Genomic DNA, 24,120 nt, shown 5'->3' on the forward strand with positions numbered 1-24,120 from the left:
TAATCCCCCAGGATACTAGGGGACAGCTGTAAATAGTGATTACCCAAATCTGTGGTCTCTTAGGCCAAGCCTAGCTTGCTGCTGGTTTTGTAAAGTTTTATTCGAACACAGCTACTCTTACTACTTTATGTATTTATCTATGGGTGCTTTCCTACTGCACTGGCATAGTTGCATAGTTGTGACAGAGTCTGGATGGCATAAAGCCTGAAATATTTACTGTCTGGCCCTTTACAGGAAAAGATGCTGACCCTTGACTTAGACCAACACTATTCTTTTATAAATGAAGAAACTTGAGACATGAAAGATTAGGTAACTTCCCGACAATGCAACTGTTAAAATCCAGTTCCCCTAATACCTGCTTCACTGTTTTTTCTCCTATACCATGCTACTTCTTAAGCCTTATAAAATCAACAAGTATATCATATGATCATTATGTAAGGGACTGTAAAGTACCATGAAGTATTATTATATATGAGAATATTTAACCTAGCTAAAACACACATGCTAGCTATAGTAAAAGGAAATATTTGGACATTTTTCTTAGAATTTGAAGAGCTTTGGGAATATACTTTGTATGGCCCATGCGTTAAAGGTCTGTGGCCAGTTTTAAACTTACATTTTCTTATTTTCCTCCATAAATTTCTCTGTAACCAAATAAAAAGAGGCTGTAGAATTTATTCATTAATTGGTTCGAAAACAGCAGTTCAAGTTAGAAGCATATCACACATACATTTTTTAAAAGATCCTATAATTTGTACCTAGTTTTTTCTGCTTACTGTTACTTTATCCCTCAGCGTTTTTAAGCACTGAGGTGATGTGATCAGATTTTAATTTGGGGATGATAACTTGCAGCAGTAACAAGGGTGTGAGAAGAGGCTGTGAGATGATGGGGCCTGTGAGTAACGTGCTGTGGCTGGATAAGCAAGGCTGACAGTATGAGGGAAAGGTAGGGAGGAGAGTGTATGAAACTAGGTTATACTTGGATAAATGGAATGGGAACTTTGAGCACATATAAGCTGTTGTGTTTTTAATGGGGAGCCCTCTTGATCACCAAGGCTTGTTTAGATTCTCCTGCCTTACCCAGCGTATCTCCCTACTGTGCCTTAGCCACGGTATTATGACCACCTGTTTGTGTCCCAGGTGGATGACTCAAGCTCCTTAATAGTAGGGATTACGTCTTACTCATCTTTGGGGGGGGCGGGGGGGGCTTATTTTGGATAACTTAAGAAATTAGATTATGTTTGTGCATACATTTTTTCCCCCCTCTGGAGGAGGGCATGGCAACCCACTCCAGTATTCTTGCCTGGAGAATCCCATGGACAGAAGACTCTGGGGGGCTACAGTCCATAGGGTTGCAAAGAGTCGGACACGACTGAAGTGACTTAGCAGGCATACATTTTTTTTTTTTTTTTAAGGAAAATATAAGAGATAGACCGGATAAGGTATTCCTGAATCTCTTCACATTTAGGGTCTGGCTCTCGCAGCATTTTAATGTCTTTTGTTTTTTCCATACTTGCTAACCTCCTAGTCCATGTACAACATTGATGATGCAACATTCCGTTAGTGTGCTGTATCATCTGCTGAGGGATTTTCTTTTAGGCCACTAACACCATCCTTCTAATTTTGGAGCAAGTACTTCTTGGTGTGTTATGCACGTTATTTTTGCATGTATCTTGGTAGCAAAACATAATACAACCTCACCTACTCTGGCTGCCTTTCTTGAGTCCCTTAAAGTAATTTTCTTCAGACACTATAGTGAAAACTAGTTTGTGAATCAGTACCTTGGCAAAGACAGCAAAAATGAATGACTAGGAAAGTGAAATTTAAAAAGATACACAAAATGCAAACTTCAATTTTTATGAAATTCAACAAACATAAAATTATCAAATACAACTTTGTTATAAGTTTTTAGGCACTCAGTTTTGTACCTACCTGATTGCAGTGTGTTTAAAAGAAAAAAATGTGGACCAGACCCACTTTGGTTTTTTTTTTTCCTTTATTTTTATTAGTTGCAGGCTAATTACTTTACAATATTGTAGTGGTTTTTGCCATGAATCAGCCATGGATTTACATGTGTTCCCCATCCCGATCCCCTCTCCTGCCTCCCTCCCCATCCCATCCCTCTGGGTCTTCCCAGTGCGCCAGCCCTGAGCACTTGTCTCATGCATCCAACCTGGGCTGGTGGTCTGTTTCACCCTTGATAGTATATTTGTTTCAATGCTATTCCCTCAGAACATCCCACCCTCGCCTTCTCCTACAGAGTCCAAAAGTCTGTTCTATACATCTGTGTCTCTTTTTCTGTTTTGCATATAGGGTTATCATTACCATCCTTTTAAATTCCATATATATGCGTTAGTATACTGCATTGGTCTTTATCTTTCTGGCTTACTTCACTCTGTATAATGGGCTCCAGTTTCATCCATTTCATTAGAACTGATTCAAATGAATTCTTTTTAATGGCTGAGTAATATTCCATTGTGTATATGTACCACAGCTTCCTTATCCATTCGTCTGCTGATGGGCATCTAGGTTGCTTCCATGTCCTGGCAATTATAAACAGTGCTGCGATGAACATTGGGGTGCACGTGTCTCTTTCAGATCTGGTTTCCTTGGTGTGTATGCCCAGAAGTGCGATTGCTGGGTCATATGGCAGTTCTATTTCCAGTTTTTTAAGGAATCTCCACACTGTTCTCAATAGCGGCTGTACTAGTTTGTATTCCCACCAACAGTGTAAGAGGGTTCCCTTTTCCCCACACCCTCTCCAGCATTTATTGCTTGTAGACTTTTGGATAGCAGCCATCCTGACTGGCGTATAATGGTACCTCATTGTGGTTTTGATTTGCATTTCTCTGATAATGAGTGATGTTGAGCATCTTTTCATGTGTTTGTTAGCCATCTGTATGTCTTCTTTGGAGAAATGTCTGTTTAGTTTTTTGGCCCAGTTTTTTATGGGGTCTTTTATTTTTCTGGAATTGAGCTGCAGGAGTTGCTTGTATATTTTTGAGATTAATCCTTTGTTGCTTCATTTGCTATTATTTTCTCCCATTCTGAAGGCTGTCTTCACCTTGCTTATAGTTTCCTTTGTTGTGCAAAAGCTTTTAAGTAGGTCCCATTTGTTTATTTTTGCTTTTATTTCCAATATTCTGGGAGGTGGCAGAACCACTTTGAATAGCACTGCTATAAAGCCCTTTGTTGTTGCTTTGCATATTCACCTTTGAATTTCTAGACCTGCAACATAACGTCTGATGACTGATTGAATGATTAAATATAAGGCAAATGGTATTTATCCTTAACACTGACAGTATTTGTCTTTTTGTGTGAAATGTTATAAAACCACATGACCAGTATATATCCTATAGTGTATATATGTGTGTGTGTGTGTGTTGGTTTATGTTATCTTGTAAAGATAATAGAAAGTTCCCAAACTCCTAAGAGAAGACTGATTCTCCTATAGCCATGGTAACAATCATCAGAACCAGTTTGAAATCAGCTTACTTAATAAGTGACAGTTCTTTAGCATTGGTTTAAGTCTGTTTAATGAATCAGTAGCAATGTAGTGAACAAGATTTTGCAAGCCTCTGAAAGTTCACCAGCCACTGAGCACCACACTCTCTTCCAAACTGAGATTAGCAGTGTGCTCTACTCAGAGAGAGTGTGCCTGACCAGCATGGCTCTCACTGGAGTATAAAATAATTATTACTTAACTTTGTGTTTTGTTTCATATATTGAATGGGAAATATCTCATCTTTGGACACTTGGAAACAAATTATTAGTGAATTAATTTTTTAGTAGGCTTTATGTTTTTATTCAGATAATTATCATTTGTTATTTGAGTACAACCCTGTGACTTCTATAAGTAAAAATAATAATAGAGACTCCTTAAGAGTTCACAAATGTAGTTCATGAATTCTGATGATTTTAAGTTGTTGTGTTTACATGTAAAAATAATATATCATTTTTGTTACATATTTTCTGCAGTGAATCAGTGAAACCTATGTTCTTTTTGAAGTACTTTAGTCTTCAGTTGTTGGCTGATACGACTTTATTGGCACTTAGAGGAACAAAAAGATGGTCTTAACTTCCTACCTGTTTTAGTGCCATAATGTACCAGTGCTAAGTCACTTCAGTCATACCTGACTCTCTGCCACCCTCCAGGGGATCTTCCCAACCCAGAAGATTGAACCTGAGTCTCTTATGTCTCCTGCATTGGCAGGCGGGTTCTTTACCACTGGTGCTACCTGGGAAGCCCCATAATGTACCAGAGTGTGATAGAAATAAACTTCTGTGGACCATCCCTCTTTTTCTGTTGTATTTATAACCTCTTGCTTCATCCACTGAGTGGACGTGAATTTGAGTAAACTCCGGGAGATAGTGAAGGACGCTGAAGCCTTGAGTGCTACAGTCCATGGGGTCACAAAGAGTTAGACATGACTTAGTGACTGAATAACAAATATTTGGGAAAGGAGTATCTTTTTTTTTCTTTCTTAGAGAATCTTAGATACATTAAAAAGAATTCTGGGTTAGAGTTTAGGTGGAGTTACACTTTTGCTCGTTACACTCTCACCACTACTATTCAACATAGTTTTGGAAGTTTTGGCCACAGCAATCAGGGCAGAAAAAGAAGTAAAAGGAATCCAGATAGGAAAAGAAGAAGTGAAACTCTCTCTGTTTGCAGATGACATGATCCTCTACATAGAAAACCCTAAAGACTCTACCAGAAAATTACTAGAGCTAATCAATGAATACAGTCAAGTTGCAGGATATAAAATTAACACACAGAAATCTCTTGCATTCCTATACACTAACAATGAGAAAACAGAAAGAGAAATTAAGGAAACAATACCATTCACCATTGCAACAAAAAGAATAAAATACTTAGGAGTATATCTACCTAAAGAAACAAAAGACCTATACATAGAAAACTATAAAACACTGATGAAAGAAATCAAAGAGGACACAAACAGATGGAGAAATATGCCGTGTTTGTGGATTGGAAGAATCAATGTTGTCAAAATGGCTATACTGCCCAAGGCAATCTATAGATTCAGTGCAATCCCTATCAAACTACCAACGGTATTTTTCACAGAACTAGAACAAATAATTTCACAATTTGTATGGAAATACAAAAAACCTCGAATAGCCAAAGTAATCCTGAGAAAGAGGAATGGAACTGGAGGAATCAATCTGCCTGACTTCAGACTCTGCTACAAAGCCACAGTCATCAAGACAGTATGGTACTGGCACAAAGACAGAAATGTAGATCAATGGAACAGAATAGAGAGCCCAGAGATAAATCCACAAACCTATGGTCACCTTATCTTCGACAAAGGAGGCAAAGATATACAATGGAAAAAAGATAACCTCTTTAACAAGTGGTGCTGGGAAAACTGGTCAACCACCTGTAAAAGAATGAAAATAGAACACTTTCTAACACCATACACAAATTTACATTCTTTAAAGAACTTAGCTGATTGATGAAACTTATGGAGTGAAGTGTTTCAGGGTAAATATTCTTTTCCTGTTCCTGTTTTCCGGTTCTATTATATATAACAGACTTTTTAAAAAATTGAAGACATTGAATTCTTTAAGTATACCATTAAAAAATTTTTTTTTTGGCTACACCAGAGGTCTTGTGGGATCTTGTTTCTTCGACCAGGAATCGAACCCTCACCCACTGCATTGGGAGCATGGAGTCTTAACCACGGGACTTCCAAGGAAGTTCCTAAAAAGACCATTTAAAAAGAATTTGGTGTGAAAGTTCTTGAGCTCTTGTCTCTTGCCCAAATCTAACATCAAATGTAAAAGCAACTTTATAAAAATGAATATTTGCTAATACCCTTTTCATAGAGCAGTCCTCTGACAAAGGAAATTATTTTATGACCATAATAAAACTTTCTACTAGACAGAAGCTAGAGTAGTTTGATATAAGGGGGAAAATGTGTGATAGTTTTGAATTGAATATATTTAAACTTAGTGAAGTTGAAAAATGAGATATTAATGATACCTACAATCACAATACCCACTTAGGACATGAAATACAGTATGACAAAAGTTCTAGATGAAAGGAGACTCATTAGGCTAGCCAGTAATGTAGAACTGACTCAGTTTTTTTAAATACTGGGGGAAAAACACCCAGCCCACAAGAATCAGGTTAATTCAGTCACATATGATGTAAGCTCATGTGGGTAAGATACATAGGTGTCTTTGAGACATAATCTCAGTTCACACTGTTAGGTACATAAGTCTAAAACACAAGAGGAAGAAAATGAACAAACTGGAGAAGTACAGAGTACTGTCTGTGTTCACAGAAGGGAGATCATGTCTTATTGGGAGAATTAGAGACTTCGTGGTAGAAGCATTACTTAACAAACTGGGCCTTCACATCCTTCCACATGCGGAGGAACTTTGAGGCCTTGTGCGTATACTTGAGGAAAGTGGAATAGTGAAGTCTGTGAAATAGTAGAAGAGTGAACGGAAACCCTAGCTTCCACAATTTTCTACCTGTGTGACAGGGCAAGTCAGGGATGTTTAGGCCATCTGTAATGTCGTGGATGTGTGTGCTAAGGTGCTTCAGTCGTGTCCAGCTCTGCGACGTTGTGGACTGACCCCCACCAGGCTCCTCTGTCCATGGAATCCTCCAGGCAAGAATCCTGGCGTGGGTTGCCATGCCTTCCTCCAGGAGATCCTCCCGACCCAGGGATCGAGCTCAGTGTCTCCTGCATTGGTAGGTTGGTTCTTTACCACTAGTGCTACCTTGTGATGCTTAAATAAGAGAGTGTAGTCAGCCCTCTGTATCTGTGGATTCAGTGTAAACGAAGGGCCAACTCTATTATATCATTTTGTATAAGACACTTGAGCATCATCTGGTTTTAGTATCTGAGGGAGGTCCTTGAACTAATCCTCCGTGGATACTGAAGGACAGCTGTATATGTAAGATTCTTGGAAAAATATGTGACACACACATATGGTTTGGTAAGTAGTGTTTCCCCTCCTTTTTCCTATTTTAGTGTTTCCCCTCCTTTTTCCTATTTTAGTGTTTCCCCTCCTTTTTCCTATTTTATGTCATAAATTAGTGAAGGAGAAGATTGGAAGGTAAGCTGGAGTCGGAGCAAGAAGAGCCTTGAATGCCTGGATAAGCTCCTGAAATGCATAACATTAAACAGCTTGGAAGTGACACAGCCACATAAGTCTGGCAGTCCTACGTAGATGTTTCGGGATGGGATGGAGAGGCATGGTGATTGGTTAATGAATGATGCAAGAGTCTGAATTAGAGTGCAGTGAAAGGAGAGTTTAGGGAGAGTAGGAAGAAAGAGAGAAATGGGAGAGAGGTTTTTCCCCCAAGTAGAAATCAGGGGAATTGAAATTGATGGGTTATGTAAATCAAAAAAGGAGTCAGATATGGCTCAGGTTTTTGAATGAGGGCAGCTGAAAAAATGGCATTGCCACTTGGCAAAAGCAGAGGAATTAGAAAAAATAGCTGGTTTTAGAGGGGAGAGGATAGAGAAATTTGACTTTTCATGTATTTTTGTGATTCTCTTTCGCTTGCAGTATGCTCTGAATCATAATGCAGGGGTTAACAGTGCAGACACTTGGAAAGTGTCCTGCTGGCCAAGTTTGAGTCCTGACTCTACCACTTAAAATTGTTATATCCTTAGGGAATTGACCCTTTTGTCACAATATAAAATTGCCCATCTAAACCATTTCTAAGTGCCCAGCACATTAGTCTTAAAACACTGTGTACACATTGTTGTGCAACACATTTCTGGGACTTTCCATCTTGCAAAACGGAAATGCATATATCTATTGAACAATAATTCTCCTTTTTCCCCACCCCTCCGCCTCTGACAAACACCGATATATTTTTTCCTGAGCATATGACTGCTTTAGCTCCCGGGGGGAAGGTGGACGAGGGTGGATGCACTGGGAGATGGGGATCAACATGCTTACACTGCTCTGTATGAAACGGGTGACTGAGGACAGCCCACTGTGCAGCACAGAGAACGGCCCCGTGCGCTGTGGCGGTCTGAATGGGAGGAAATCCCCAAAGAGGGGACGTGTGTGTGTGTGTAGCTGTTTCATTTTGCTGTATAATAGAGACTTAACATTGTAAAGCAACTATACTGCAGTAAAAATTAGCTCTTATCTTACGGAGGGAGGAATCTGGGCACAACTTTTCTGGGTCCTCTGCTTAGGATTTCACAAGGCTGCAGTGAGGGTGCTGATCTGTGTTGTCATATGGAGGCTCAACTGTGGGAAAATCTACTTCCACATTCATTTAGAACATTGGGAGAATTTCTGTGCAGCAGTGTGACTGAGGACCCTAACGTTTTCCTGATAGGTGGAGAACTCCCTCAGATCCTGGGGATTGCCTATAGTTTTTTGCTGCAGGGCTTTCTTTCCTTGGCACTTGGCTTCTTCAAGGCTTGCAGGTGACCCCCTCACTTCAGCCTGTTCGCCCAATCTTATATAATGCAACATAAGAGAGTGACACTTCATCACCTTTCCATATTCTGCTGGTTAGAAGCAAGTCACAGGTTCTTCTTATCCTCAGGGGGATTATATGAAAGCATGCCTCACTGGGGGTCACCATTCTGTGTCCACCACAGCAACTTTAAGAAGATATTAATAACTGTAATCTGTAACATTTTGGTCCCTGTCAAAAGCTAGAAGGAAGAAGGAAATGGCAACCCACTCCAGTACTCTTGCCTGGAGAATCCCGGGGACGGGGGAGCCTGGTGGGCTGCCGTCTATGGGGTTGCACAGAGTCGGACACGACTGAAGCGACTTAGCAGCAGCAGCAAAAGCTAGAAACAGTTGTTGATGCAATTAATAATAAAGAGGCTAATATAGGAAAAGACTAGTTAACATATTTATCATTTTCAGAAACTACATAAGTGAAGCTTCCATGCTAATAATACCAGTATTTGTAAGATGGTTTGTAATTTCATAAGCACTTGTAAATCCATTATTTCATTTGATTTACTTTTAGAATAGTCTTATGAAGTAGATAGATATACCTGTTTACAGATGAATAAGGTTAGCAGGGCCTTCAAAAAAACCTCGCACATAGCCAGTAAGTGTATAATCACATATTTTAACATAAAATCTCTTTGTTACTCTCACTAAAGTAGAATGTAGCATAGAACTGTTGGTGGTGTGAATATTCATCAAATATGCTTTGATAATGAGTAAATTTGATTTTATGTAAATATAGTAAATTTGATATGAAAATGCAAATAAATGAGATTTTTATAATGCAAGTGTCTGTATTTAGCAGCACTGTATCTCTAATCCTCAGAATATTTCTTTAAGATAAGTGGCTTCTCTGTTTCACAGATGAGATAACTAAAGTTTTAGCAGGTTATCATTTGCCCAAGGTTATTCATTTGGTAAGTGGTGGAACCGTGAGCTGACTTCAAAATCTAGCATGTCTATTTTAGTCAAAATACCCTCTATTTTTTGCTTTGCATCATTGGATAAAGTCTTTAAATTTTCCAGTTTATAGCTTCTCCTTTTGGAGGTAGTGCATTCCATGTCTTAAAAGTAACATGCTGTTGAATTGTTCTTAAATTAGATATTTTAAATAATTTTATTTATTTGTGGCTGTGCTGGCTTTTTGTTGCTGTGCTGGCTTTTCTCCAACTGTGGCAAGCAGGGGCCACTCTCTAGTTGTGATGGATGGGCTTCTCATTGTGGTGGCTTCTCTTGTTGGGGAGAACGGGCTTCAGGCGTGTGGGCTCAGTAGTTGCAGCTCCCAGGCTTGAGAGCACAGGCTCAGCAGTTGCGGTGCACAGACCTAGTTGCTCCGTGACATGTAGGATCTTCGCGGATCAGGGATCCAACCCATGTCTCCATCATTGGCTGGTGGATACTTTGCCACTGAGCCACCAGAGAAACCCCTAGTTTTTTTTATTGTGGTAAAATACACATAGCATAAAACTATTTTTAAGTGCACATTTCAGTGGTATTAAATACATTCACATTGTTATGCCATCACCACTACCATCCATCCCTGTAACTCTTTTCATCTTATAAAATTGAAACTCTATACCCACTAAATAAGTCCCCATTCTCCTCTCCCCACAGCCCTTGACAATAGTCATTATACTTTCTGTCTTTATGATTTCACTATTTGTATCTCATGTAAATTGAATCATACAGTCTGTCTTTTATTTGACTTATCTCACTTATCTTTAATGTTCTTAACCGTTCATCCACATTGTAGCAGAATAATATATTTATACCACATTTGCTTATCCATTTATTTGTTTATGGACACTTTGATTGCTATAGTGAATAGTGCTGCTATGAACATGGGGTTGTAAATATCTCTTTAAAACCTTGCTTTCAGAGTCACAAAAGGGAAAGGAGTACGGAGGGATAAATTAGCAGGCTGGGATTAACACATACACACTGCCATATATAAAATAGATAACCCACAAGACATACTGTATAGCACAGGGAACTATACCCAGGATTTTGTAATAACTATAAGGGAAAATAACCTGAGAAAGAATATACACATACACAAGTTTATGTGTGTAACTGAATCTCTGTACTGGATATCTGAAACTAACATGACATTGTAAATCAACTATACTTTAATTTTAAAAAAAAAATGTTGTTTTCAGTTCTTTTGGATATATGCCCAGAAGTGGAATTGCTGCATGATATGGTAATTCTATTTTAAATTTTTTGAGGAACTACCACACTGTTTTCCACAGTGGTGGTACCATTTTACACTCACACCAACAGTACACAAGGGTTTCAGTTTTCTGTTGATCTTTGCCAACACTTATGGGCTTTGGTTTTAGGGTAATGCTGGCCTCATAGAACAAATGGGGAAGTGTTTCTTCCTCTTCAATTTTTTGGAAAAGTTTGAAAAGGAAGGTATTAGTTCTTCTTTAAATGTTTGGTAACATGTACTGGTGAAGTCATAAGGTCCAGGGCTTTTATTTGTTGGGAGATTTTGATTACTGATCAGCCTCTTTACTAGTTATAGGCCATAGTTATAGAAATAGAAAACAGATTTTCTATTTCTTTGTGATTTAGTGTTGATAGGTTTTGTGTTTCTAGGGACTTGTCCTTTTCATCTAGATTATCCAATTTGTACAGTTCATAATTTTCTCTTATAGTTTTTTTTTTGATTCTTCAGAATCAGTAGTATTGTCTCCATTTTCATTTCTGAATATAATGATTTGAGCCTTCTCTTTTTTCTTAGTCTATCTAGTTGAAGTTTTGTCAGTTTTGTTTATCTTTTTGGAGAACCAGCTTTTAGTTTGATTGATTTTTCTCCATTGTTTTTCTGTTCTCTTTTTCATTTCTCTTTGCTCTAATCTTCATTATTTCCTTTCTTCTGCTAGGTTTGTGTTTAGTTTATTCCTCTTTTTCTAGTTCCTGAAGTTTTAAAATTAGGTTGTTGCTTTGAGATGTCTTTTTTTTCCCCCAAGTGTTTCAAAACTGTAAATTTCCCCTTGAGTGCTACTTCTGTTGCATGTCATAAGTTTAGCATGTTGTTTTTGTTTTCATTTGTCTCTTAAGTATTTTCTAATTTCCCTGTGATTTCGTCTTTGATTCATCAGTTTACAATTATGTTAATTTCCACAATTTCATAAATTTTTCTTTTTTTTTTCTTTTCTTTTATTTTTTTTTCCGTTTTTTTTATCAGTTGGAGGCTAATTACTTTACATCATTACAGTAGTTTTTGTCATACATTGAAATGAATTAGCCATGGATTTACATATATTCCCCATCCCGGTCCCCCCTCCCACCTCCCTCTCCACCCAATCCCTCTGGGTCTTCCCAGTGCACCAGGCCCGAGCACTTGTCTCATGCACCCAACCTGGGCTGGTGATCTGTTTCACCCTAGATAATATACATGTTTCAATGCTGTTCTCTTGAAACATCCCACCCTCGCCTTCTCCCAGAGTTCACAAGTCTGTTCTATACATCTGAGTCTCTTTTTCTGTTTTGCATATAGGGTTATCGTTACCATCTTTCTAAATTCCATATATATGTGTTAGTATACTGTAATGGTCTTTATCTTTCTGGCTTACTTTGCTCTGTATAATGGGCTCCAGTTTCATCCATCTCATTAGAACTGATTCAAATGAATTCTTTTTAATGGCTGAGTAATATTCCATGGTGTATATGTACCACAGCTTCCTCATCCATTCGTCTGCTGATAAGCATCTAGGTTGCTTCCATGTCCTGGCTATTATAAACAGTGCTGCGATGAACACTGGGGTGCACGTGTCTCTTTCAGATCTGGTTTCCTTGGTGTGTATGCCCAGAAGTGGGATTGCTGGGTCATATGGCAGTTCTATTTTCAGCTTTTTAAGAAATCTCCACACTGTTTTCCATAGTGGCTGTACTAATTTGCATTCCCACCAACAGTGTAAGAGGGTTCCCTTTTCTCCACACCCTCTCCAGCATTTATTGCTTGTAGACTTTTGGATAGTAGCCATCCTGACTGGCGTATAATGGTACCTCATTGTGGTTTTGATTTGCATCTACATAGAAAACCCTAAAGACTCTACCAGAAAATTACTAGAGCTAATCAATGAATACAGTAAAGTTGCAGGATATAAAATTAACACACAGAAATCTCTTGCATTCCTATACACTAACAATCAGGAAACAGAAAGAGAAATTAAGGAAACAATACCATTCACCATTGCACAATTTCATAAATTTTTCATTTTTCTGTTACTGATTTCTAAATTCACTGTGAAGTGATTAGAGAAGATACTTGGTGTGATACCTATCTTTTAAAATCTATTGAGTCTCAATTTATGGCCTAACATGTGGTCTTTTCTGGAAAATGTCCCATGTGCTTGCACTCAAGAAAAATGTGTATTCTGCTGTTGTTGAGTAGAGTATATGTTGAGTTCTGTATATGTCTGTTAGATCTAGTTGGTTTATTATGTTAAGTCTACTGATATCTTCAACTGTTAACTGTAGGACTGTCTATTTCTCCATTTCTTAGTTTTTGTTCCATATATCTTCACGACTTGTCATAATATGTGTTTATAGTTGTTACATCTTCTTGCTGTATTGAACCTTTTATTAATCAAAATCAAATATAATTTCCTTTTTTGTTTCTTGTAACATTTTTGATTCAGCCTTATTTTTGTCTACTACTGGTGTAGCCATTTTTGCTGTCTTTTGGTTACTATTTGAATGAAATCTGTTTTCAGTCTTTTCCATTTCAACTGCTTTGTGCCTTTGGATTGCAAACAAGGCTTGTGTAGACAGCATATAATTGGATCATGTGTTTTTTTTTATTTTGCCAAAATTGGAGCATTTAATCCATTGACATTTGGTGTTACAAGCCAAAATTACAGTAATGGTAGCTTTTTATATTAATAACTTGTTAAAAGTTCATCTCTCAGATACAAAAAGTACAGTTACAAACTGCTGTTACAGTAATACTAACTTTCATCATTATCCATGTGTATCTTTCATATTCATGTGGCTTTGAGTTACTGTCTAGTATTCCTTCATTTCTTTCATTTGTAGGACCTCCTTGAACTGCAGGCCAGGTCTAGTGATCTTGAACTCCATCAGCTTTTGCTTATCTGGGAATATCTTAACTTCTCTCTCACTTTTGAAGGACAGTTTTGCTAAATATAGATTCTTGGTTGACAGATTTTGTCTTTTAGTACTTTGAACATATCTGCCCATTTATCTTTTGGCCTCCAAAGTTTCTGATGTGAAATCCACCAGTAAACTTACTGAGGTTCACTTGTATGTGATGATTCACTTCTCTTGTTTTCAAAATTCTTCTTTATCTTTTTGGAAGTTTGACAATAATATGTCTCTGAGTTCATCTTTTTTGGAGCTCGTTAGATGTGTATGTCTCTCATAACATTTGGGAAGTTTTCAGCCATTATTTCTGTGCCCTTTTCTTTGTTTCTTACTCATCCAGGACTCCCATGATATGAATGTTGGTTTGTTTGATGTCCCACAGGTCCCTTAAATGCTGTTTATGTTTCTTCAATCTTTCTGTTCTTCAGGCCTAATAATTTTCTTTGTTTTAATTTCAAGTTTGCTGAATCTTTTTTCTACCTATCCAGGTCTGCCTTCAAATCTCTCTAATGAATTCTCAGTTTCAGTTATACTTTTCAGTTCCAGAATCTCTTTATGATTGCTTCTTAGGTTTTCTGTTGCTCTACAGTTCCATTTTGTTAACATGAATGACTGTACACATCTTCCTTTAGTTCTCTGAGTATCTTTAAGACAGTTGTTTTAAAATCTTTGAAAGAGAGCTAATGGAATTTTTTCCAGACAGAGACAGTTTGTGATGATTTATTTTTTCCCTTGAATAGGCCATACTTCCCTATTTCTTTGTATGCCTTATGATTTTTTTGGTTATTGAATCTAACAATGTGATAACCCTAGAAACCAGATCTTCCCTATTCCTTAAGATTTGTTGTTTTTTGTTATTGTTTGGCCTTTTGTCATTGTTGTAGGCTGCCTCTACACTGAAGATCACCCTGAGGTATAAACCTAAAGTCTTCTCAGGTTATTTTCTGAGCATTTTCCTGGGTGTGCATGGTCACTTTATAATTTTCTATGCATATGCAGTTGTTTTTTAGTGCCTTAGTCTTTAGTATTTTGCTTGTAAAGGGGAGAAAAGCAGAAAATGAAGGGGTGAAGGGTACCAGCCTTTAAAATCTCCTGGAATTCACTTCAGATGAGAGGGAGGGACTTGAAACAATGGGAGAAGGTGGAATAGCAATGGTGGCCTACCCTTTGTCTGCACCTCTGTGATCAGAAATAGCTGGCAACAATCAGAGGAGAGATCCCTCATTTCGGAGGACAGAGTCCTTTTTGCCTGCTGTGGCTTCTGCAAACTCTGCAAGCTGCTCAGGGACAGCTGCTTACCACTTGGCTGAGGGTGGGCAGCTGCTACTGTACAAAGAGCTGAAATTGACCAAAGTTAATTGTAACTTACTTAGTCCTCTCTGGAAGTTGTAAGCCTTCAGCAGACTTCAGAGCTCCACAGTAGTTACATCAGGCGGATTCTGCTGGTGCAGTAGTTGTCTATGTGGGAGACAGATTGCTTGTGCTTCTGCTCTACCATCGTCTCATAATTTTCCAATTAGATTTTAAAAGAGTCCCTTCACTGATACAAAATAATTAGCTGAGGTGGTTAACATAACATTTAGTGTAAAAATATAAAGTCACTTGCTCTTTTTTCAGCAGTGATTTATATGGTCATATTACATATTATATTGTAAACTAATTTTTAGTGATCATTTTGAGGGGTTGTTTTTTATGTGTGTTCTGTTATTTCTTTAAATCTCAGCAAACTGGACATTTGAGTAGGTTTTGAGAAATGTCTGAAGTTTAGTGGACTGCATCTACCTTCTGCCTTCTCCCCATCCTTACAAAAGTAAATGGGATGTTTCAGAAGAGAGCTGTATTAAAAGAAGAGTGTTGCAAATGGCTTCAGAAGCTGTGAATGCAAAACAGGCTAGGAATCGCTTCACAAAGGGGAAAAGACAACAGCAAATAAAGAACAGATCTTCACTTGGTGATGGCGATGCAGAAGACTCCTTTCTCTTTGAAGCAAATGAAGCTTGGAAAGACTTTCATGGTTCTCTTCTTCAGTTTTATGAAAATGGAGAACTCTGTGATGTCACACTGAAGGTCAGACTGCCTTTTTTTCTTTCTTTTTTCAACCTCTTCAGCGTATTGTGTAAAATCATGGTTTCTATAACCACACAAGGCAAATTTTGGGTACTATATTTAAAATCAGAATGGTTTTATTTTCAATCCTTTCTTCTGTTGACTGGGAAGCAACATAAGTAAGGGTAAGTAAAGGGAACTTAAGAAAAATTACTGTACTAGTTAAACGTTGATATTCACTGTTTCTTAGTTTCACTTCTGAAAGTTCTGTAGCCCTAAAACAAATAGTTAATATTTGTGAAATGAATAAATTGCTGCTGACCAGATAAACTTTTAACTTAAATTTTTTTTTTTTTTTTTTTTTTAGTTGGAGGCTAATTACTTTACAATATTGTAGTGGTTTTTGCCATACATTGACAAGAATCAGCCATGGATTCACATGTGTTCCCCATCCCAATCCCCCCTCCCGCCTCCCTCCCCATCCCATCCCTCTGTGTCTTCCCAGTGCACCAGCCCTGAGCACTTGTCTCATGCATCCAACCTGGGCTGGTGATCTGTTTCACCCTTGATAGTATACTTGTTTCAATGCTATTCTCTCAGAACATCCCACCCTCGCCTTCTCCCACAGAGTCCAAAAGTCTGTTCTGTACATCTGTGTTTCTTTTTCTGTTTTGCATATAGGGTTATCATTACCATCCTTTTAAATTCCATATATATGCGTTAGTATACTGTATTGGTCTTTATCTTTCTGGCTTACTTCACTCTGTATAATGGGCTCCAGTTTCATCCATCTCATTAGAACTGATTCAAATGAATTCTTTTTAATGGCTGAGTAATATTCCATTGTGTATATGTACCACAGCTTCCTTATCCATTCGTCTGCTGATGGGCATCTAGGTTGCTTCCATGTCCTGGCTATTATAAACAGTGCTGCGATGAACATTGGGGTGCACGTGTCTCTCTCAGATCTGGTTTCCTTGGTAACTTAAAAATTTTGATGTATTCACTTACTCTTGATGTTGTTTAGAAGTGAGAATTTTTTATTGTATATGTAGCTGCACTAGTGTTTTACTATATGTTCCTATTGTGGTGCAAGCATACCTCTCTTTTTTTGCATTTGGCTTTATTGCATTTTACAGATAATGCATTTTTGCTTGGATTTTTGTTTTGTTTTTTACAGATTGAAGGTTTGTGGCAGCCCTGAGTTGTCAGATGACAGTTAGCATTTTCAAGTCTTTTAAACATAACTTCTATATGCAGTGGCAAACAAAATCATTTGATATGCTTTATTTTGGTGGTCTGGAACTGAACCTGCAATATCCCAAGATATGCCTATAATTTAATCTTTTTCAATATTATCATTTTTAAGTGAGATTGTTTATTTATACCTGATAGTGAACTAGACTTGGATGAAAAAGTCTTTAGTAAACTGTGTCAAAGGTTATGTTGCTCTGCTACCAAAAACAGTTTTAATAAAATTGGAAAATTGGTAAAGCAGTATGAAAGAGCCTGTATTCTGATTGTTTCTCATTGCTCATTTAAAGTACTTTCTTACTATTATTCTTATTTCTTACTGTGATATTAAGCTTTTTTGAGGATTTGTGTGCATCCATGCAGAATTTTTTAACATGAGATTTGCCACTTTGTGATCTCTTAGATTCTGCTTTCTGTTCCTGATCAGTCAGGTCTTAGAGCTCAGAGTTGTGGGGATTGAGGACATCTTTGGAGAATCAGATCAGGGTACACGCAGCAAAAGTCTGTAAACTGAATGCATAAATTCTGAGTTTCAGGCTCAGAATGTCCAGGAGTATAGAGTTTTACTGTAAATAAATGACCTATATTCTCTTTAATTCTAAACTTTTGGTGTCTTTACATATTTCTAGGTCCTAAGATATTGAGAAGAAGACCATTAAATAATTTTACTGACTTTATATGAAATTTAGCCTTGTATACGTTCTAATGAAGGAACACCTAAACTCTTTGATGTGTACAGTATATTATGTTCAGTCTAATTACTGTTGTTCTAATTTTCAACCATGCTGTGAAATTAGTGACCCACACTAGCATTGGCAAAAATAAAAATGTAAAATAGATTATTTGAATTTAATAAATTATCAGTTCAGTGTATCAGTGTAAGCTGGAAAACAAATATTATTGACTGTATCAGTATATAATTTTTAATAACTACTGCATATAAACTTTGTTAAGTGAGAAGTATGGATACAGCCGTTTTAGGGCAAGTGATAACTTAATCTCATAACTTTTCTTTGTTTTATTGAGTGACTTCAGCAATAGGTTGAAATGAAAACTTGAGAAGAATCTGTAGGGGAGGCCCCAAAATGCTACATTTGAAGCAGTTACAGAGGTCATTTAGGAATGAGAAGCTTCATAATTTTATGATTTTAATTTTTCAACTATAATATTATGATTCAATTTTTGTGAGGAATAAGTGAGTTAACATGTAAAGCCCTTAGAACAGTGCTTAATACATTAAATAATAAGTAATCAATTCTTAGGATCATTATGTATACTACTGTTATTGTTCCAAAGAGGTCAGATAATGCTGCTATGGTATATTCTGTTGCTGTCATTAGGAGGAATTACAGTCTTTTAGCAGGTCTGTTATTGGATTTATTTCTTAATTCTAATTCAATATTTTTTAAACTTTCAGAATTTAACTATCATATAATAAAAAAAACTAAACCCAGTAGGATTATGGGTAGTTTATAATGCTTTGCTCAATATAAACTTCACTTTTTGCATTCATATAACCTTGAGGATTATACTTTGAAGTGTTCATCTCCTTTTTTCTATTAGCATGCTTCCTTTGATCATTATTGCTTTTAGGACAAACATTTCAGAAAGGCAGTTATCAAAATTTGTTTTATTATTCATATGTAAGGCCATTAGTGTATTTTTAAATTCCAAAGTGAGCACCTAAATTGGAAACAACAAGTAAGTTCATTTAACATTATTTACAAAGGTCTTACCACAGTACACAGAGAGTATAAATAAATCTGAATAATATGCTATACTTGCATTGAGGGAGTTTAAGCTTTAGCTGGAGATAGACACATATACAGCTAACTAAAATACAATTTAGTAACTGTCATTTTATGACGTTTTTATGGAAGCAAAGGACAGGATCTATTAATTATGTCTGAGAGGTGATTGGAAAGGCTTCACATAGGAGATTATATATTATCTTAAGGTCATGCCAGCTTTACCAGAAAGGTAAAACTTATTTATATATTATGTTTATTAGTGAAAATATTTTTAAACAACAAATCTCTTGGTAACACTAACATTATAAATGAGGGAAGATTCTTAAGGGCAACAGTTTGGTTGGGGAACAGACAGGGAAATTGTCTCAAAAGGGGTATTGCATAGCACTCATAATACTTAAGATTATATGTCACAGATCAACAAGAATAGCATCTGTAAAGATGCTTTTATTTATGCTTTATTTAGTCTGAGGCAATGTCATTGTCTTTTTAATTTTTTTCATTGTCCTTTTTAAAGATCATAGTTAATTTACCTGAAGAGGTTGATAGAGATTATTAAAGGAGGACAACCCCTTCCATCATCTCTTGATGCCACCACTGAGATATGTTTCATTCATATTATTTAGCTGCTTATTTTGAAACTGCATGTTTCTGTGATGTTTAAAATTTTCTTTTAAATATTTATTTATTTGGCTTCACCGGGTCCTAGTTGTGGCATGGGGGATCCAGTTCCCCAACCAGGGACTGAACCCAGATCCTTGCATTGGGAGTACCAAGTCTTAGCCACTGGACCACCAGGGAAGTTCCTGTGATTTTTTTTTTTTAAATAAGTATTTATAAGATTCTAATGAACATGTTCAAGACTCTAAGTGTTATAATTATTTGCCATCAAAATTTTCAGCTGATCAGGTAAGAATAGTGCTCTGAAAGATTGCAGAGAAACAAAATATTCGAGTTCCACTAGACTAGTGTACTTCCAAGAGGTAAAAATGATTAAAGTTATTATCCTTATAAATGTAACCGTTCCTGACTGGAAAGCAGACATAACCTAATAGAAGAAATGATAAAGGAGAAAGTGATTTTACACTTCAGTATTCTGTTAACTCTAATAAAATGATGATCACTTCTACTTTTGTCCATTCAACTAGTAAGTCAATATTTTGATTTTTTTCCATATTGGTCAGAAGAAGGGATATTTGAGTATTTATATCCATAGATCCTTATTTATTTGACCACCAAAATGCTACTTAAAATTTATTATTTTCATTGTGCAAGTTTTTAAAGTAAATGTGAGATAACATTGTAGAACAGTGAATGTGACTAGACATTGTGATATGGTAATTCACTGCAAGTCAAGACATTTTCTTGAGTCTTAAACATTTAACCCCTTCTTGACTTTGACAATTAAACATGTTTTTGGCTACTCAGACTGATTAAAATTGGTGGATTATTGAAAAAACTAGGTAATTGAGCTAAAAAAAGGCAAAATTACTACATGGGATTAAACTGAAAAATTAAAATACAGCTTATAAATGGATGTAAAAGGAGACTTGGGTATATAGGCTTTTTCTCTCCTGCTGTGTGTCTTATGGACTTTTATTTCAATGTAGTCCTCAGACATTTATTTTGAGTTACTGTTAAGTGGCATAACTGTAAACACTTTAACTTAATGTATACTTTAGTTTTTGTTTTAATGGTTTTTTTAAAATTTAGTATGTTTTCAACAATTCATGTTAATGGGGTTATACAATTAATACTTAGAAATGAAGTAAATCTACGTAAGAACAATAGTTTGTAAAAGAATAGTTCACAGGATAGCCAAGTTTTTAAAAAGTAGTAAAAATGTAAAGATTAAATCAGTTGAAAAATTGTTCAGTTATTGGTGCTTCCTACATGGCTCAGTGGTAGAGAGCATGCCTGCCACCACAAGAGACACAGATTAGATCCTGGTCGGGAAGATCCCCTGGAGGAGGAAATGGCAACCCACTCCAGTACTCTTGCCTGGAGAATCTCATGGACACAGGAGCCTGGAGGGCTACAGTCCATGGGGTCACAAAGAGTCGGGACGTGACTGAGCAACTCAAAGGGCATTTATAAGCAAAACCATTTTGTACCTTGTAACATTCCTTAGGCCTTTTCTTTCGAAGTTCTTATTTTAAAATTAGTTCCCAGATAGTAAAACACAACTACATTACATAATCTAAATGTTACATGGAAACAGGATAATTGCTAAAACACCACTATCTTATTACTTATTGATTAATATACAGTGCTGGGAAAACTGGGTACCTACTATGTTAAAAAGAAGATAAAAGTAAGAGGCACAAACTTATGTATGGAATAAGTACAAGGAAATGTTGTACAACATGGGGAATATAGCCAATATTTTATAATAACTGTAAGTAGAATATTACAGAGGAGGAGATGGATGGTATCACCGACTCGGTGGACATAAGTTTGCGCAAGCTTCAAGAGTTGATGATGGACAGGGAAGCCTGGCACGCTGCAGTCCATGGGGTCACAAAGAATCGGACACAACTGAGTGACTTAACTGAACTGTAGTAGAATATAACCTTTAAAAATTGTGAATCATAATATTGCACACCTGTAACATACAGCAACTATACTTCAATAAAAAAAGATGTCTTCTCAGTATCAAGAACTTCCAGATGGAAATAGATTTGTGAAAACATAAAGCCATGAATACTAAAAAGAATACCTGGAGTAAATATGTATGGAATATTAGAATGATTCCCACTTAAGCATAGCACCTCATGCAGAAGTCATAAAGAGAAATGTTGGTTGATTATAAAAATCCATGGGGGATGAATTTAAAGCACACTTAGAAAAGAAGTTTCGAAATATATGTATGACAAATGACTAATATTCCAAAAGTCTGAGGCATTCTTACAAATAAAGTTCATAGAAAAGAGTTCATAGAAGACATAAAAGTAGTCCAAAATTTATGACTAATTCAATCATATTAGTAAAAGATAAAACTAAAACAGTGAGAGACTTCATTTGTTGAATTGGCAAATATTTAACAAGTTAATACTCAGAATATGGTACAAGTATTGTAAGCAGAGCAGAAATGGACAATTTAGCAATATGTATCCAAACTGTACTTTGAAGCTGCATTACCATTTTATGTAGGAAATTATTAATAGAAAGTGGATACAAAGATTCTCTTACAACAAAGTTCACTACTGTGTTTATAATGGCAATTATGGAAAGCGTTCTAATTTTTCAGCAGTTAAAGTGGTGATGTTTCAGTGTTCTTTATTACATTTCTGTAAAATATCATTTCAAAATGATTTAAATAGGAATGAAAAAACTTCAGTTAAGCTTATAATAAATACTACTAAATATTGATTTGCTTACTCTGCTTCAGTTTTCTCAGTGATAAATTGTGGATAATGATAGTATCTACTCATAGGACCATTGGGACAATGAAGTCAGTTAATATATGAAAAACAGAATGAATAGTGCCTGACAGTAACGATAGTTAGCAATACTGTGTCGTATATTTGAAAATAGCTAAGAGAGTAGATTTTTAAAGTTCTCATAAGAAAGAAAAAAAAATGTATATTAGGTGGTAGTTACTAAAACTGGTAATCGTTTCACCATATATATATATAAATATAATATCAAATCATAATGTTGGGTACCTCAAACTTAAACCATGTTAGATGTCAGTAAAAGTGGAAAAAAAGTTTTAAAGTAAAAAGAGACTCAGACCCTAAAGAAAACATAGTGCTTGATACATAGTAAGTGCTAGGTGATGTTTGCTGTTATTCATTAATTCACAAAATACTTCTGAAATGTGAGATAATATAGAAAAATCTAGTTTTATGATATGCACATTATAGATACATGTATAAAAGATTTGATTCTTCTAATGAGATGGATGAAACTGGAGCCCATTATACAGAGTGAAGTAAGCCAGAAAGATAAAGACCATTACAGTATACTAACACATATATATGGAATTTAGAAAGATAGTAACGATAACCCTATATGCAAAACAGAAAAAAAGACACAGATGTATAGAACAGACTTTTGGACTCTGGGAGAAGAGGAGGGTGGGATGTTTCAAGAGAACAGTATTGAAACATGTATATTATCTAGGGTGAAACAGATCACCAGCCCAGGTTGGATGCATGAGACAAGTGCTCGCGCCTGGTGCACTGGGAAGACCCAGAGGGATCGGGTGGAGAGGGAGGTGGGAGGGGGGATTGGGATGGGGAATACATGTATATCCATGGCTGATTCATGTCAATGTATGACAAAAACCACTACAATATTGTAAAGTAATTAGCCTCCAACTAATTAAAAAAAAAGATTTGACTCTAATTTGGAAGAAGAAAATTGACTGACTTTAAAAAATTAGCCTAGGTTGACAGTAAGTGACCAAAGGATTACACTGTTAAATGCACTAAAATTGTTTGGAGGTTTTGTCCCTGCTACAGCATATCCTCTATGCCGATCTCAGGTTTATTTTGATATTAAACTATATCTGCTCTTTTCTTTTGAACAGGTTGGCTCAAAGCTAATCTCCTGTCACAAACTGGCATTGGCTTGTGTTATTCCCTACTTCAAAGCCATGTTTCTCTCTGAAATGGCTGAAGCCAAGCAAACACTGATTGAAATAAGAGATTTTGATGGTGATGCAATAGAAGACTTGGTAAAGTTTGTCTATTCTTCACGGCTCACTTTGACAGTTGACAATGTCCAGCCTCTCTTATATGCAGCCTGTATTCTACAGGTTGAACTGGTGGCTAGAGCTTGTTGTGAATACATGAAGTTACATTTTCATCCCTCCAACTGTCTGGCGGTAAGAGCCTTTGCAGAAAGTCACAATCGAATAGACTTAATGGACATGGCGGATCAGTATGCCTGTGAGCATTTTACTGAAGTGGTGGAGTGTGAAGACTTCGTGAGTGTGTCGCCTCAGCATCTCCATAAGCTTTTGTCCTCCAGTGACCTAAACATTGAGAATGAAAAGCAGGTCTATAGTGCTGCTATCAAGTGGCTTCTTGCCAATCCTCAGCATCATCCCAAGTGGTTGGATGAAACACTTGCACAGGTGGGGACAAATAAGATTGTATATAGAAAGGAAATGATAGGGAAACAAATCAGCATGTTCCATTTACCATAAAAGGTGGGGATTATCGATTGCTGTAATATAATGTGAAAATAGCTTTGACTCTCACTTTCCTGTACCATTTAAGGATAAGTCTGAACATGCTATATTTGAATTAGAAATGTCACTACCTTCTTTTTAACTTGAATATTTACAAAGCCCCTTTGAGATAGTAGTAATGAATATTTTATTTATGCTGAAATGTTCTGAGGAAACAGCTCTAAATTAATTTATAACTATTGTTTTATAATATAAAGTTTCTAAACTTACTGAACTGCTTTGCTAATGAAAGTTTATCTGTTCCTAGTGCATATAGATTTGTTCTCGAAAGAATTA

The 24,120-nt window shown here is 36.4% G+C and overlaps 1 protein-coding gene across 4 annotated transcripts in view; it reads left to right on the plus strand.

Annotated features, from left to right (window-relative positions):
* KLHL8 (kelch like family member 8) overlaps positions 1–24,120 on the plus strand; it is a 53,569-nt gene that overhangs the window by 9,180 nt on the left and 20,269 nt on the right. For all 4 annotated transcript variants that reach the window (XM_070458161.1, XM_020905988.2, XM_070458162.1 and 1 more), the window contains 2 exons: positions 15,314–15,657; positions 23,179–23,727. In XM_070458161.1, coding sequence (XP_070314262.1) covers positions 15,451–15,657; positions 23,179–23,727 — 756 coding nt within the window. In that variant the 5' untranslated portion in view covers positions 15,314–15,450. The remainder of the gene's footprint in view (positions 1–15,313; positions 15,658–23,178; positions 23,728–24,120) is intronic.

Source organism: Odocoileus virginianus, chromosome 29 (genome assembly GCF_023699985.2).
Source record: "Odocoileus virginianus isolate 20LAN1187 ecotype Illinois chromosome 29, Ovbor_1.2, whole genome shotgun sequence".
Classification (NCBI taxonomy): Eukaryota; Metazoa; Chordata; class Mammalia; order Artiodactyla; family Cervidae; genus Odocoileus; species Odocoileus virginianus.